Genomic DNA, 18461 nt, shown 5'->3' on the forward strand with positions numbered 1-18461 from the left:
CCAAAGATGTCTATTTATAAGCATCCAGTTATAGAATTACTCCCATGGTTATGTTGTTGGGGGAAGAATGGGAGGGGTAAGTGAGGGGAGATATGGGGACAGATTCTATATATGGCACCTAAAAAGTCCATGTGGAAAACATTTCCAACTAAGCATTTTCTATAAGTGGTGCCTAGATTTAGGAGCGGTATATAGAATATATGGGATATATGATAGACCTGATAGATCTACCAGTAAGAAACAGAGTCAGATTGTCAAGATCATACCTAAACCTTCACTACCCAAATTGCAAAGGACTGAAATACAAAACAGCTCACGCATCCGTCTTCTCCTACATAAACGCACAACTATGGAATGACCTCCCAAAAGCGGTGAAAACAATCCATGATCACCTGAACTTCAGGAAATCACTAAAAACCAACCTCTTCAAAAAGGCCTACCCCAACAACCCAACATAAACTTCTTCGCTCAGGAACATAACATTACTAATGATCGTACTGGACATCACGCAATCTTCATCCCTTCTGATCCTCCACATATACTTCATTCGATCAGTATACAACTTTGTACTTGTTATCAACCGACTGGGCAAGCGCCTTTGACGGTACTATGTAAGCCACATTGAGCCTGCAAATAGGTGGAAAAATGTGGGGTACAAATGCAACAAATAATAATAAAATAATACACTTAGTTGATGTCCCAGCTCCTATAACTACGTGCCTCTATTTACACATAAGTTTCAGAAAGCCCATGAAATGCCCATTTCCCCACCCATAACCATGCCCCTTTTTGCCTGTATGCGTTAGAAGTTAGGCACACTGCGTTATAGAATATGCTTAGCGAGTTGTGTGCGTAAATTCTATTGCCAATTAGTGTTCATTATTGCTTGTTAAGTGCTGTTATCAACACTAATTAGCTTGTTAAGCCAATTAAGTTATGTGCAATGTTATAGAATACCCCTGGATTTTGGCACAGTTCTCTAGGCATGCTATATAGAATCCAGGGGACTATGTGGGTGGAAGGATGAGTGATAAGGGAAAGAAGGTGTTCAATGACAATAGCACTGGATTTGTTTCATGCTAATTATGATTCTGAGCTGACATGCTCTGACCATTTCTTGTTGTACTGGGCAAATAGAAGGACTTTTTAAAAGTATTCAACCAGAACATCTAGTTACAAATTTTCATACTGGTTAAATGTCATTTCATGGAGAAATCACTGGTGTGTTCAATCCAGGGACATCGTTCACATTGCTTTTTATCAGACAAAGTCTCTGTAATTCTTCATATATTTTGTAACATCACAAACAGATATTTGAAAGCATAAAATTCTACAGCCTGCTATTTAAGTGTAGTTTTTAAAAGCAAATAAACCAGGAAATTTACAGTTTCTTTTTACTAGTGGTGAGAAGTTACCAAATGATTTATTGACTTTTCAAAAACAAAACCTTGGTTCAGTGGACCAGAAAGCAACCATATCCAAGGGATTTCCAATTGATCCTTTAATTTAGGTCCCCTGACTCTCTTCCATCAATGTTAAGCAAGAAAAGGAGAATTCATTCCATGTGGGGTGAGTTGCAGGTGACAAGCAGAAGTGATGGAAACTAAAAGGTTGAAAGCACAGGCGAATCTTTCAATATTTACATTCTGTTTACCTCATGGCTTTACAGTTTATGGTGTACAGCAGGAAAAGAATTAAATCAAAGTGGAGCAGGCTGTTTCACACATAGTTAAGAATATAAGAATAGCCATATTGGGTCAGACCAATGGTCCATCTAGCCCAACATCCTGCTTCCAGCAGTAGACAATTCAGGTTATAAGTACCCAGGGGCAGACTGACCATATGGGCAAATGGGCCATGCCTGAGGGCCCAGTGTAGTTGGGGGGGCCCAGTACCTCCTTCTCACATGTCTGACATCCCTCTCCCCCCCCCCCACCCTCATGAATTAAAGTCCAAACTATTACATCGCCAGGACATATATAAACATATACAAAAATTCAAATGTAGAATACAGAGATGCTCTATGTCAATTTTTATCTTGCTCTCTTCAGCCACTCCAACTCCCCACCCTCTCTCCCTATGTCCCCTCACCAGTGCTTTTACATACACATAGCCTGGTGTGCCTGTATTGCTTTTTGAATCGTCCAACCTTGAAGTCGGACCAAAAATTTAGTTTTACTAGTGTTTCTGGGTTCCCTCAACTGCTAAAGTAGTTAAAGCTGACTGTAAAACACTAATGTGACCTATCTACCTTAGATCTTCATCGCTCCTACCCACCCCACTGACTATTTTTCTTATACAGGTTTTTATTCAGTTAAAATAGCCTACTCAAATCCTACCTATATCCATGCCTGTTGAGACAGAATTAAATCCTAAGGGCCCTGTTTACTAAGCCACACTAGATGTGCACTAGCATTTTAGCATGCGCTGTGTAGATGCCTATAATATTCCTATGGGCAACTACATGGTTAGCGCATGCTAATTTTTAGCACACGCTAAAACTGCTAGCGCACCTTAGTAAACAGGGCCCTAAAAGTGATTGTCCCTGACCTTAGCCTTTTTTTAACTAGTGGAGCCTTTTTTGGTCTTCTCTGGATATTTTTACTGGAAACAGGGATGGTCTGTACATTGCTGTGTACTTATAGATGCCTATATTAAGTTTTAATTGTTATAATAATAGAAAGTGCAGTGTCCTGGATTGCCCACAATCAATAACTCTTCCAAGGATCTTAGGGATTCATTTAAACCTTCAGAGATCCATGTGGGACTCTAATAACATTTGAAATGTAAGAGATTCCTCCTTATATTTGTATAGGACAGTTCAGAAAAGTCAATGTCCACCGCTACAGGGTGAGCTATGAGCTCAGCAGGGGCACCGGGATGCAGAGAGAAGATACCTGGCTGCTTAGTGTCTGAATCTTGTCTAAGTCAGAAAAGATGGAAGTTGTTAGATTTTAAGTGGTAAATTATTCCAACTTGTGCAGTCATGGGAGAGCAGATCAGGATGAATATTCCCTGTTGGGTTCCTGTACAGCTGCTTTCAATTACGCTTGGTGTAAGTAGTGAATATCCTTTTCTAGGAAATATTTGGCCATACTTGTATCTCTTTGTCAGTCATACTTCAAGCCCATTAATTAAACTGGAGTGAATTGTTCATTATTTCTGCGTGTTAAATTCTCAAGTTGTCTGTCCTTCTAAACTCAGAACAAGTAACAAAATCTATTAGTTATTTTATTGTCGTTGTGTCTCATCCATAGTGCAATACTGAACACAACACACAGTAAAATGGTTTAATGCAAGTCTTTAGTTGTATAACTCAGTGAAAGTGAGGTTACATTGGTATATTTTCAATGCTGATTTCCCAGATCTTCCTTCTTTTAGAAAGCCGTTCGTTCATCCCTTTGCCCTGTCCCCAGAAATAAGTCCAATTGACTTTTAAATGCATTTATATTATCTGTCTCAGTGATGAAAGTACTTTTCCAGGATGTTCAGACCTATTGGTGGTTAATTATATAATAATTCTATGTCAATTTCCATTTTCATTCAGTTTTTTGGTAGTGGCCCCCCTCCCTCCCTCCCTCCCTCCGTCAATTCATATTTATTTATTTATTTGTTGGTATTTATTACCCACCTTTATGAAGAGATTCACCCAAAGCGGTGTACAGCAGGTACAGTTTAACATAAAACTTACAATTTTGTTAACAGCATAACAATAGTAAAATAACCAAGAATAAAAATAAATACAATAAATGTGTTAAACTTGAAAACAGTAAATTGAAACCTAATAATAGAACTACTGTGAAACAGTATCAAAAATATACACATTTAACAGCACTGAAATTCAAGTACCAGAGATATAATACAATGTTAGCATAATACTAATGATACACCTAATAAGCATGCATTAGAACATTCAACTAACATAGATATTATGCTAAAGATTTTCTACAATACAGCTTACAATATAGCTGAGAGACCAAGAGCAAATATATGATGGGAACAAGAGTCAGTTGGGATAATTTAATGGTTAGTTAAACTCAAGGCAAGTTTGTTGTATAGTTAAGCAAGAGATAAGGAACTGATCTAAGATACTTTGGGTGTAGAAAGCTTGTCCAGGTGCAGAATGAGTGTATAGTCAGTCACCCTCTGTATTAAAGGCTTGGAAGAGAAGCCAGGTTTTCACCTGCTTCCTGAAGTAGAGGTAGTATTGAGCTATATGTAGCCCTTCTAAGATAAGCTCCGGAGCATGGGAGTTACTCCTGAGAAGGCTCACTGGTGGGTATCACATCGTACAATTTCTTTTATTCAGTACAACTTTATCAAAACTCTTTTGTAATTTAGAACATATATAGAGCTAGATTCCATGGCAAACTTGCACTATTACAATTTAATGCACATTGGGCCAGATTCTTTATATGGTGCCTAAAAAATCCACATGGTAAAGATTTCCACCTAAGCATATTCTAAAAGCAGTGCCTAGATTTAGGATTGGTATATAGAATATGCTTAGATGGATATCCTAGCGCCTAAAACAATGTGTATCCATTTAGGCCAATGAAAACATGGCCTAAATCCATGCACATAGATTTACATGCATAAGTCATATTCTGTAACCGTGTGCATAAATTTTGGAATGCCCACAAAATGCCTATTTCTCCACCCAAAGTCATGCCCCTTTTGAACTGCACGCATTAGAATTTAGATGCTGTTCATTACTCTTAGCAAGTTGTGCGTGTAAATTCTAATGTGAGAAGGTGTATGTTGGACAGACCTCCCGGAGATTATCGGTCCGGTTGGCTGAGCATAAGAGTTCATTTCTAACAAACAAGATTGGGTTACCCTTAGTGTCGCACTGTGAGAAATATAAGCATCTTTTTTGTGATCTCTGATGTGTTGTTTTACAGTATGTACCACCACTCCAAAGAGGTGGTGATCGGCACAGAATTCTACTAAAACTAGAACAGAAATGGATATTTACCCTGCATTCTCTAGAACCCAGTGGACTCAACTCTCGAGTTGAATGGTGTCATTTGTTTTAATTTTTTTTCTTTAAGTGGTTCAGAGTATTAGTTTATACCTGAAGAGTTCTTATTAATGGGCTTAATTGACGATGTCTGACATCACAGTTTGTTTAAATAGCAGCCATTTTGTTTGTTCCACTGTGCTGAAGATCGCTGGAGAGGACGTATGATGAGTACTTGCCTCTATGAGATTGCGTTTGTTCTACATATTGTCTTGTATTGTTTCAAGAGCCTGCCTCAACACATATTTTGATCTTCATAGAAAACATCCTGCTATCTGGGACCGTGAAGCTTAGCAAAACACTGGCCATCGTTGGCCTCAGGGCATGTGGACTGCCAGCAGAGTAACGACTTGGCTTGGCTCTGACCTTGGACATGACACAGATTCTTTAAAGAAAAGTGTTTGTTGACTAATAATCTAAAGAGATATGGACATAATGCCACAAAATACTTATAAGCAGCATACAGAGCTTGATTTTGAAAAAATTTAGAAACATTTCTAGGGAAGGTTTATGCCAATGATGAAAGGATAAGAATTTTTTGGATCCTTCTAGCTCTTTAAATCTTGTTAGATCTAGAGCTCTTTGAAGTTTTACCTTCCTCTTTTTCTAATATATCTTTTTCTAATATATGAGATCTGTTATTTTTTGCTGAGTGGATTTGTTTTTGTGATTTCATAAGTATATTTGGTTAATCCACACCCGCTGGTTTATTGCTATAGAGAATTCTAATTATTGCCAATTAGTGCTCATTATTGCTTGTTAAGTGCTGTTATCAAGGTTGATTAGCTTGTTAAGCCAATTTAGTTGCACACATTGTTATAGAATACACCTAGATTTCAGCACGGATCTCTAGGCACACTATATAGAATCTGGGCGACTATAAATAATGGGACCCACATTAAGGGGTCCTGTTAGTAAGCTACGGTAAAAAGTGGCCATAGCATTCCAAGTGACATGGAAAACAGTTGAGCTTGAGAAACTCTGAAGTTTGGTCATGCCTTGAAACAGTTTTGTAGCAAAACTTTGGCCACAGTCGGTGTGAATTGTAAAAGGGTATAAGCACTCCGGTTTTTTTGAAAGCTAAGTCATCAGACTCTTTCTTGCTTTTTGTCACGTTTAAATACTGATTCAGAAATTGTATGCAAGTGGAGTTTTAACAATTGTTTTGAAAAGGTTTCTTATGCCTGTGATGAGAGGTTATCTCGTAAAGTCCTTTTCACCCTATAAGCTTGTACAACAGGTGGCGGTGAGGGTACTGAGGCTTTTTCCCTTTCAAGATTTTTTGTACTCCATGGGTAGTATTTGAAGTTTGGAAAGTACTTTAGGCTTATTATATGGGTGAGTATTTTGAGGATTATTGTTACATTAAACTATTTTATCCTCTTTATTACTAAACATTTCTTAGCATGCTCTTATACAGGTTTCCCATGGTAATCCATAACCAAGTTGTAACAAATTGTATTTCCATCATTCATATCGTATTGTAAGCCACACTGAGCCCGCAAAAAGGTGGGAAAATGTGGGATACAAATGCAATAAATAAATAAATAAATAATGCCATACCACAGCTGGAAAATGGCTGATTTTCCATTTTTCCAGTTAATAGCCATGCACTAATGTTACCAACAGTAAAAAAACAAAAATTGAGAAAAGAAATTCACTATAATCGACCAAAAGCCAAAACAACCAAAAGTGGAAACAAAACCTTACTTCTCACCAGAAAAGCTCAAATTGTGTATGTGAAGAGCAAGAACCTTTAATTTTATTAGAAAAATGGAGGAAAAATACCTCAGCAGGCTGTGATCATCAAGTGATGATATGCTTGCTGGGTAATTCAAAAGCACCAGCTACTTCATAAACACAGCTCACAATTTCATTCATTGGTCAAAAAACCTCCTTCAACATCAATATTCCTTATTGTGCTCCCTTCACGAAACAATCATGTACACTTTTTATATGTGTATATTCAAAAAGTTCAGTTCTTGCAATTCTTCAATGAATAATATCACTGAAGCTTATACTTCCATATATATGAATGCAGCCGTAAAACACTTAGCTTAAATAGCAGAGGCGATCCCTACAGGGACCTGTTTCACCTCCCAGGTTTCTTCAAGGGATTTCAGCTCCCTGCCCGTGTTTCCAATTCAATGCAGACTCTTAATCACTCTCAGACCCTCTGCTTGCTCATTGAAGAATTGCAAGACCTCCCCTAATCCCTGTACTAAAAAACCTACTGGGTAGGAGCACCTCTCTAGCAGATGTAAATGCTGATGCCAATCTGTTAGGACAGAGACATTCAATCCCCTTCTGTTTATTTTTTAGGCCCGCCCTAGTCCCACTCAAAACACAACCAGACCCCACTCCCCTTTTCATTTACACATTCTTCAGTTTTACGCGTATATATCCCAGCTTTGTAGAATCAGAAATTAGATGTTTATAGAAGATAAATGTTTAAGTGCTGGTTTATGCATGCATAAAATGAGAATGACACTTCTAACATAAGCACCATACAGAATATCCTTAACACACAACTGACAAAGACAATTTCTTCTCCAGACGTGTCCTTGTTTTTACTCCATATAATTATTAAGATAATATTTTGTCTTTATTTATTTCTTCCTTTTATACAGTACAAACAGTAATTGTTTATCTGAGAAACAGCAATACTGATGCATGTTGCATTCAGGGACCTGGTGCACCATACAGAGAACAATTTTTTTAATGACTTTCAATGTGTTTAAAAAGCTGCACATCACTGTTAGCCAATATCCATTTAACAGAGAAACTGAATTATGATTAGAAAGCTTTGAAGCACTGAGGCAGCGGCACAGTACAGTTAAGGCTAAGCTGTTATTTCCACTCTGAATTCTGTCTTTTTATGATTTTGACATATTAAACTCCATGAAGTGTGACTTTGATTTGTTTAATTGTATTTCTCTCTCATTTTCTTTTCCATCAAACCAAAAGAGCATGTGGGGAGAGGGGGAGGAGTAAATACACACAACCATTTAAAAAATGTATGGTTCCCACCACCACCGGACGCTTTCAGGATTTCCACAACCCCTTATTTCTATAAGCTTAGCACCTATGTATAAATGCTACTTGCATGCTAAGATAGAATCAGGGATGGCCTAATGCAAGATGCCACCACCCTCCCCAGGCTGAGACGACGACGGCTGCTGCCCCCTCCCCCCGGGCCGAGATGCTGCCCCCCCCCCCCCCCCCCCATTCCTCCACCCGATCTGGAGTTTACCTTCTTTTCTTCAGGTTTCAAAAGCCAGTGGCGGCAGGCCCAATTCCCATGCACTGCCCTGCCACCAGCACCAGCTTCTTCTCTACTGCAGCTAGCTCTGATAAAACAGGAAGTTACATCAGAGAAGTAGATGCAATAAAGAAAAGAGGTGGGTGCTGGCAGCAGGGCAGCATATGGGAATTATGCCTGCCGCTGCCGGCTTTTGGAACCTGAAGTAAAGAAGGTAAACTCCGGATTGGGGTGGAGAAAGAAAGGGGGAGATGCCGCTCCCAAAACAGTGCCGCCTGAGGCCCCCTCCTCAGGTGGCCTAATGGTTGGGTCACCCTTGGATAGAATACTACCACTTATACAAGTGAATATTCATGCACAAAAGTGATGGTTGGGCGCAATGCAGTATTCTACACATTTAGAGGAAGATTCTATATATGGCACCTGGAAAATACTTGAAGAAATAATTTTCGCCTAAGCGTACTTTATAAGATTTAGGCGTGGTATATAGAATACGCTTAGTTGATATCCCAGCCCCTAAAACTACGTGCATCCATTTACACCAACAAAAATGTGGCATAAATCCCTGTGCATAGATTTACGCAGATTGGGCCATGTTCTATAACAATGTGCGTAAATTTGGGAAAGCCCACAAAATGCCTATTTCCCCGCCCATAACCATGCCCCTTTTTGGATGTGCACATTAGAATTTAGGCACAGTGAGTTACAGCATACACTTAGGGAGTTATGCATGTAAATTCTAATTATTGCCAATTAGTGCTCATTATTGCTTGTTAAGTGCTGCTAACAATGCTGATTGGTTTGTTAACAGCAACTGTCCCTGAAACCTTCAAGCACGCCATAGTCACACCTCTCCTAAAAAAAACATCACTTGACCCTACCTGCCCCTCCAACTACCGCCCCATCTCTCTCCTACCCTTCCTCTCCAAAATACTTGAGCGCGCCATTCACAGTCGCTGCCTTGATTTTCTCTCCTCTCATGCCATCCTCGATCCACTTCAATCCGGTTTTCGCCCTCTACACTCGACAGAAACAGCACTCTCTAAAGTCTGCAACGACCTGCTCCTCGCCAAATCCAGAGGCCACTATTCCATCCTCATCCTCCTCGATCTATACGCTGCGTTTGACACTGTCAATCATGATTTACTTCTTGCCACACTGTCCTCTTTTGGGTTCCAAGGCTCTGTCCTCTCCTGGTTCTCCTCTTATCTCTCCCACCGCACCTTCAGGGTACACTCTCATGGATCTTCCTCCACTCCCATCCCACTATCTGTTGGAGTTCCCCAGGGATCTGTCCTTGGACCCCTTCTCTTCTCAATCTACACCTCTTCCCTAGGCTCACTGATCTCATCTCATGGTTTTCAGTATCATCTTTATGCTGATGACACCCAGTTATATCTCTCCACACCAGACATCACCGCGGAGACCCAGGCCAAAGCATCAGCCTGCTTATCCGACATTGCTGCCTGGATGTCCAACCCGCCACCTGAAGCTGAACATGTCCAAAACCGAGCTCCTCGTCTTTCCACCTAAACCCACTTCTCCTCTTCCTCCACTCTCTATCTCAGTTGATAACACTCTCATCCTCCCCGTCCCATCTGCCCACAACCTCGGAGTCATCTTCGACTCCTCCCTCTCCTTCTCTGCGCATATCCAACAGACTGCCAAGACCTGTCGCTTCTTCCTCTTCAACATCAGCAAAATTCGCCCTTTCCTCTCTGAGCACACCACACGAACTCTCGTCCACGCTCTCATTACCTCTCGCCTTGACAACTGCAACTTACTCCTCACCGGCCTCCCACTTAGCCATCTATCCCCCCTTGCACCCAGTCTGCGGCTCCTCACTACCTCTCTACCCTCATCTCCCCCTATGTTCCCGCCCGTAACCTCCACTCACAGGATAAATCCCTCCTTTCAGTACCCTTCTCCACCACTGCCAACTCCAGGCTCCGCTCATTCTGCCTTGCCTCACCCTATGCCTGGAACAATCTTCCTCAACTCCTACGCCAAGCCCCCTCCCTACCCATCTTCAAATCTCTGCTTAAAACTCACCTCTTCAATGCTGCTTTCGGCACCTAACCTTTCGAGAAATACAGTATGCCCTATCAGATTGACTCTACACTTGTCTTTTAGATTGTACACTTGTCCCTAGATTGTACACCTGTCTTTTAGATTGTAAGCTCCTTGAGCAGGGACTGTCCTTCCATGTTAAATTGTACAGCGCTGCGTAACCCTAATAGCGCTTTAGAAATGTTAAGTAGTAGTAGTAGTGTTAAGCCAATTAAGTTAAGCGCATTGTTATGGAATTATGGAATACGCTTAGATTTATGTGCAGATTGCTAGGCATGATGTACAGAATCTGGAAGTTTACAAACTGCATAACATGCAAATGCAAAGGGGTGTACACATGGATGGGACATACGTGGGGCATGGGTGGGTCCCACACTTATATGTACCCTGGATTCTATATATGGCATCCAAATTTGCATGCAAATTGAAGATGTGCATGCAAATTAATTAGCTAACAAGCAATTAACTAGCAATAAATTGATGTCAATTATTGTACTTAATGATCAGTAATTAGATTATGTACACACATCTTACTGCATGCTATTCTAATAACCCTAAATCCCATAGAGCACAACTCAAAAGGAGATATAGCTAGGGGTGTGGTAGAGGCATTTCAAAAATTTGAGTGTGGAGTTACAGAATACTGCCATTCCCACGCCCAAATGCCACAAATTTCAGCTGGCATAAATACCAACACCCAAATTTAGGAGCGTGAATGGGATCTAGGCATTCTATAAAGAGCATTCAACTTGGAGCAGTCTTTATAGAATACGCTCTGCGCCGATCTTTCCAGCGCTCAAATTTGGCCACTATTTACTGAATCTGGTCTGTAACTTAGAGAATTCTATAAGTTATGCTGTAGTCTGCAACATTTACTGGTTTTTTACATGGCATAAGTGATAGATAAATAAAAGCAGAAGCAGTCCTTGCACACTAACTCGTACACCAAGCGGAAAACATCGAGGAAGACAACAAATCCACTCAGTCAATGTATGGTGCTATAAAACTTTAATCAAAGTAATACATGACGACACGGTGCTGTGTTTCGGCCACCTGGCCTGCTTCAGGAGTCGAGTATTTATGTAGATGTCAAAATGAGTACTATATGCACCACAAAACGCTAAATATGGAGAAAGTCGGTGATCCTAATAAAGGGTCACTTGCCTCAAATAATCGCTTATCAGGCTACAGTGTGAACTACACTGATGCAATAAGTGATAAAGCCTAAATGTTGGCATGCAAATGCCAATTTACGATCTATAACAGTCTGGGCCGTTATAGAATTCATGCTCAGCCATGCATTTTAGTACTCAAATTTGGAAAACTTTTATAGAATTGCCCCCAATAAATACGCATGAGAAAAATCTACATAAAATACAACCAATATATTCAGTATCTCATGTGTATTCATTCTGGATATCCCGTCTAGCCGAGGGTCTCTCAGGACAGGTCTGGGAACCACTAGCAGGCTTATTTTCGAAAGAGAAGGATGCCCATCTTTTGACACAAATCGCAAGATGGGCGTCCTTCTGACAGGGTCACCCAAATTGGCATAATCGAAAGCCGATTTTGGGCATCCTCAACTGCTTTCCATCACGGGAACGACCAAAGTTCATGGGGGTGTGTCAGAGGCTAGCAAAGGTGGGACTGGGGCGTGCTTAATACATGGGCATCCTCGACCGATAATGGAAAAAAGAAGGGCGTTCCTGACGAACACTTGGACTACTTACTTGGTCCTTTTTTTTACAACCAAGCCACAAAAATGTACCCTAAATGACCAGATGGCCACTGAAGGGAAATGGGGATGACCTCCCCTTAATCCCACAGTGGTCACTAACCCCCTCCCACCCTAAAAAAAAATATATATATATTTTCCCAGACTCTATGCCAGCCTCAAATATCATACCCAGCTCCATGACAACAGTATGCAGGTCCCTGGAGCAGTTTTAGTGGATGCAGTGCACAGGCGGACCCAGGCCCATCCCCCCCCCCCACCTGTTACACTTGTGGTGGTAAATGTGAGCCCTCCAAAACCCACCACAAACCCACCCACTGTACTCATATCTAGTTGCCCCCCTTCATCCCTAAGGGCTATGGTAGTGGTGTACAGTTGTGGGGAGTGGGGTTTGGGGGGTTTGGGGGGCTCAGCACACAAGGTACGGGAGCTATGCACCTGGGAGCTTTTTCTGAAGTCCACTGCAGTGTCCCCTAGGGTGCCCGGTTGGTGTCCTGGCATGTGAGGGGGACCAGTGCACTATGAATGCTGGCTCCTCCCACGACCAAATGGCTTGGATTTGGTCGTTTCTGAGATGGTCTTCCTCGGTTTCCATCGCCAAAAATAGGGAACAACCATCTCTAAGGACAACCATCTCTAAGATTGACCTAAATGTTAAGATTTGGGCATCCCCAACCGTATTATCGAAAAGAAAGATGGACGCCCATCTTGTTTCGATAATATGGGTTTCCCCACCACTTCGCAGGGACGTCCTGCGAGGACGTCCTCAGGAAAACTTGGGCGCCCCTTTCGATTATGCCCCTCTGTGTGTACTAACGTTTTCAGAAACAATCTTTGTTGAAAGGGCTGTTTGTATGTGTTAACAGCACTTTTAACCTGTATAAATTAACTTGCATGAATTCTAATGGTGCATTAAAGAGATACAAAACCATTCAAAACATATTAGCATGTCAAGAACATATCAACTGTTTGCTGATCCATTAACACGGGAAATCTTAACTAGCGATGTAGTTCAGTTTGCACAATAACATCCACAAGTAATGTATTTATGCACTCACTCCCACAATTCACATTTGCCTTTAGTACAAATGTGGCATTAGCCACGGATTCTATATAGCGTGCCTAGCGTTCCACGCTGAAATCCAAGCATATTCTGTAACAAAGCGTGTAACTTAATTGGCTTAACTAGGCAATCAGCATTGTTAACAGCACTTAACAAATGATAATGAACACTAATTGGCAATCATTAGAATTTACAAGCACAACTCCTTAAACGTATTCTGTAATGCACTGCGCCTAAATTTTAATGTGTGCAGGCAAAAAGGAGCATGGTTATGGATGGGGAAATGGCATTTCATGGGCGTTCCAAAATTTACATATGTTGTTTTAGAATATGGCCCCCTGCGCCTAAATCTACGTGCCAGGATTTATGCCTCTTTTTCATTGGTGTAAATGGAGGCACATAGTTTTAGGTGCTAGGATATCAACCAAGCATGTTCTATTTATTGCACCTAAATATAGGCACCGCTTATAGAATACGCTTAAGCGGAAATGTTTTCCGCGCAGATTATCTAGGTGCCATATTTAGAATCTGGCCCTATATGCACATTAACAGGTGATAGTGCCCTTTAGCACAGCGACCCTATAAAAAAAGCACCCATGGGTTTGTGGAACCAAGTTATGGAATCACCAGATTTGTTATCCTTCAGTCTTAATCTTTATACCACCCTTCAGAGTGATTCATAATAAATAAAGTTATAAGGAAACTCCCACCCCATCTGGCATCAGAAAACAAAATGGCTGCCATCATCCTTAGCAGTAATCTTGTGGTGCTACCACTAGGGGGCATCCTGCCATATAAGGGCTTTGTTATGAGATGATCAACAATTTCAATGTGTCTTCAGGAGAAAAGCTCTATCAAATGTTTCAGCACACACGCTGTTGCAGTTCTCCTGCTAGGTTAAGAAGCAGTTTTAGCAAGTGGAGGATATTTTATTAAGAACAAGGCAACTGGAAAGACATGGTATATGCTCGTGCATCAGCAAAGAAAGCCAAGAGAGCTGATTAATCTTTATTGACTTTATTAAAAGCCATGGAGCTTAGTTAGAAACAATGAGTGTGTATGAATTTCTTAAACAAATGTTTCTGTACAGGGGAGGAACAGAAAACTGAAGTTCTTCAGTTTTTCAAGACAACCAGCATAAGGGCATTAGCCGCTAAATCAGGATCATTGATGTCCAATTCTAGACGGGGAAGGGGGTGGGAGGTAGAGAGGATAATGAAAACACCCAGGTCAGGATGTGGAAAATTCCCACAGTATTTCACAAAGGTTCTGCCAAAAGCAGAGCTTCTTGTAAATGTGTGAAAGGGTGTGCAGGAGTACACATCGATCTCTCTCTCTACATCGCACTGGAGCAGCAATTTTTAAAAGCTGCATGAAGGGAAAAAATAGTAAGACGTATCCCCACTTGTATGTAGAAGCAGCTTTTTAAAACTGCTGCTTACACCGTGATCTGCAGATTAAATTTATTCATAGACTGAACTTCTAATTGTCCAAAAGGCCCATAACATTGGTTCCAATAAATCTAGAACAGTTCATCTCATTTGTCATCATAATGTATTATATACAATAGATCAATATCTGAATAGAATTTGTCCTTCAGCTGCTTAAGGAACACAATAGCAAATGTCTTAATTATCTCTAATATAGAGCTTCCCAAACTCTGGGTAGTGACCCCATTTGGGGTAACGACCTGGGCCCGCCCTCCACAGAGATGTCAATGGCCCATGCACATTCTGTGACTGTGATAATGGAGTTATGGCCGCAGAATGTTTGATAAGCAGTGTTCTGTAGCATGGAGATGGAAAGTTAGGTTCTGCCTAGTCTGTGAACATGAACACGATTTATGCAATTATAGAATGCAAACATAAGTCTTCAATTAAGTGCACACTAGCTCAATAGCTGGTGTAAATGCTCACGCCTAACAGCAGCCAGTTAGACACATACCTCCTGATTCTGTAAAGGTCGCCATAAATTGCGTGTGCAAATTTAGGTGCGTACCTGATTTTCACATGCAATGTAATTGAATAACAAGCCAATTAGTGCCAATATTAACAAGAAATTATTGGCTCTAATTAAATTTAATTGGGACCAATAAGTGTAAATTTAAGTGCAGGATGCACGCCTAAAATTTACGCACGGTCCAAAAAAGGGAGCACAGATATGGGAGGGTCATGGACATGTTGGGATGGAATGTGGGCGTGGCTTCAAGTTACATGTGCAATTACAGAATACTGGTGCTCCATGTATAAATATATGTTCTTGCTCTATGTGCAAAAAACTAGCTGCTGTCCTCTGCTCTCCAAGCAGCTGTCCTTTCCATGGCTGTCTCATATACCAATAACTTTGAAATCCCAACTGAAAAAACACAGTTTAAACTTCTTTAACATTCACATATTTTCTTTCTTTACCTTCACAATTTGCAACATCTCCTCGGATAGGGATGTAGCCATTTTTGCATTCGCAGGTCGCTTTGGTGTTCCAGTTCCTACACTCTGAATTTTCACCACATCTGTGTCCCTCAGCACAAAAGTTATGCCCTATAAGATGAAAGGAAGACACCACCACATGAACACCAGCATATGTGAGCTTTATCCTGAAGAATTTATTCTGATTTAGAAAATCCACCTACACTTCTCCTGCCTACTCATTTGACTGAGCGGTAGAGATGTGCATTCGGTTCGTTAGAGTGCCTTAAATTTACCATGTGCAAAATCAATTTCACATATGTAAAAATAGAAATTAACATGCATTGTCAATTTGTAAGTGTTAAAAAGTTTGAATGCGAGTTTAAAACAAGTTGGGGCTGATATTCAGCATTTTCCTAACTGCATCGACTTTATGTCTGGATATTCAATGTCTAGCTATTTCTGGCTCCAATATTAAGGGATCCTTTAATTAAGGTGCACCGAAAAATGGCCTGCGCTGGTGTAGACGCGTGTATTGGACGCACACAGGTCCATGTTTCAGCACACCTGCAAAAAAGGCATTTTATTTGTCCAAAAATAGACATGCGGCAAAATAAAAATTGGCGCGCATCCATTTTGGGCCTGAGACCTTACCACCACCCACTGACCTAGCGGTAAGGTCTCATACATTAACCGGGAGGTAATTGGCTACACGCGTTCAATGCCGATTGCCGCCCGGTTAGCGCCACATGCCGGAATATTTCCGGCGTGCTTAGTGGAGTTGTGTAAAAAATGAAATTACCACCCAGGCCATGCAGTACCCGGACAGTAGATCAAAACTGACTGCATAGGATGCTCGTAGGCACCTAAGTGGCTTAGTAAAAGGGCCCCTAAATATCTAGGCATACGCGGCTGGCTAAAACTGAGGGGCCCTTTCACAAAGACACAGTAGACTCTACAGGCATTCAGAATGTGCCAAAATGAGACTACCCCCCTTGCAGTAATTTCAGATTTGGCATGACCCATACCATCGGGACAAATTATTTTTTATTTCCTACCATGCATGGCGTTTCTGGCATTAATTGGCAGTTGGCGCATTCTAACTGGTCATCATGCACGTGAGCCCTTACCGCTATATCCATGGGTGGCATTAAGGGCTTAGGCCGTAAATAGGTGCGTGCTGGTTTTACTTTTACCGCAGGCCCTTTTCCTGGCCCATTGAAAAAAAGCCCTTTTTCCCAGATGTGGTAAAAACTGGCCTGGCACACACCAAAAACAAGAGCCCACACTACCAAAGGCCACTTTTTGCTGTGGCTTAGCAAAAGGACGCCTAAGTGCGATATTCAGCACTAAACCAGCTAAGATGAACCCCATAACGATAGGACTGACTTTTATGCGGTCCTATTTACGCAGTTAACTTAGCCAGTTAAGCACTTAATATCGCCACTTAACTGGCCAAGTGCCAACTCCACCTCCAGAATGGCCACATAACAGCCAGTTTCAGCTTGTGTGCAAACTGGGCATTTAATATTCCCAGTTAGTCCTGGACAGACCCTTCATCTCTATCCTCCCATGTTTCAAACCTCCTCTCTACTGTCAACGAGGCTGTTTCTTCTTACAACAATACTCTATCCTCTGCCTTAGACACTCTTGCACCTTTGATGACCCGCCCTGTAAGGCGTACAAAACCCCAACCTTGGCTGACTTCTAATATCCACTACCTACGTTCCTGTACCCGCTCCGCCGAACGCCTCTGGCGGAAATCTCGGGCCCTTGCCGATTTCTTACACTTTAAGTTCATGCTGACCTCCTTCCAATCTGCTCTTTTACGTGCCAAACAGGATTATTATATCCAACTGACCAACTCTCTTGGCTCTAAACCTCGACTTCTCTTCACCACATTGAACTCTCTCCTCAAGGTGCCCCCTCCCCCAACTCCCCCTTCATTATCTCCTCAGACCCTTGCTGAATTCTTTCACAACAAGGTTCAAAAGATAAACCTTGCTTTCTCTACCTCACCACCTCTCCCTCCACCAGTCCGTTCCCCTCTCTCTCCTTCCCCTCATTCCCTTTCCTCCTTTCCTGAAGTTACTATTGAGGAAACTACACTTCTCCTTTCTTCCTCAAAATGTACCACCTGTTCCTCTGATCCCATTCCCACCCACCTTCTTAATGCCATCTCTCCTACTCTTATTCCTTTTATCTGTCACATTCTCAACCTCTCACTTTCCACTGCGATTGTCCCTGCTGCCTTTAAACATGCTGTGGTCACACCTCTCCTTAAGAAGCCTTCACTCGACCCTACTTGTCCCTCTAATTACCGACCCATCTCCCTCCTTCCTTTTCTCTCCAAATTACTTGAGCGTGCTGTTCACCGCCGCTGCCTTGATTTTCTCTCCTCACATGCTATTCTTGACCCATTACAATCTGGTTTTCGCCCTCTCCACTCAACCGAAACTGCGCTTACTAAAGTCTCCAATGACCTATTACTGGCTAAATCCAGAGGTCAATATTCCATCCTCATTCTTCTTGATCTTTCCGCTGCTTTTGACACTGTCGATCACAGCATACTTCTCGATACCCTGTCCTCACTTGGATTCCAGGGCTCTGTCCTTTCCTGGTTCTCTTCCTACCTCTCCCTCCGCACCTTTAGTGTTCACTCTGGTGGATCCTCTTCTACTTCTATCCCTCTGCCTGTCGGCGTACCTCAGGGTTCTGTTCTTGGTCCCCTCCTCTTTTCTATCTACACTTCTTCCCTTGGTTCATTAATCTCATCCCATGGCTTTTCCTACCATCTCTATGCTGATGACTCCCAAATCTACCTTTCTACCCCTGATATCTCACCTTGCATCCAAACCAAAGTTTCAGCGTGCTTGTCTGACATTGCTGCCTGGATGTCTCAA

General features: G+C 41.6%; 1 protein-coding gene across 1 annotated transcript in view; it reads right to left on the reverse strand.

Annotated features, from left to right (window-relative positions):
• NELL1 (neural EGFL like 1) overlaps window positions 1–18461 on the reverse strand; it is a 633167-nt gene that overhangs the window by 374259 nt on the left and 240447 nt on the right. Inside the window, exon 12 of the mRNA XM_030200710.1 lies at window positions 15562–15690. Coding sequence (XP_030056570.1) covers window positions 15562–15690 — 129 coding nt within the window. The remainder of the gene's footprint in view (window positions 1–15561; window positions 15691–18461) is intronic.

Source organism: Microcaecilia unicolor, chromosome 4 (assembly GCF_901765095.1).
Source record: "Microcaecilia unicolor chromosome 4, aMicUni1.1, whole genome shotgun sequence".
Lineage (NCBI taxonomy): Eukaryota > Metazoa > Chordata > Amphibia > Gymnophiona > Siphonopidae > Microcaecilia > Microcaecilia unicolor.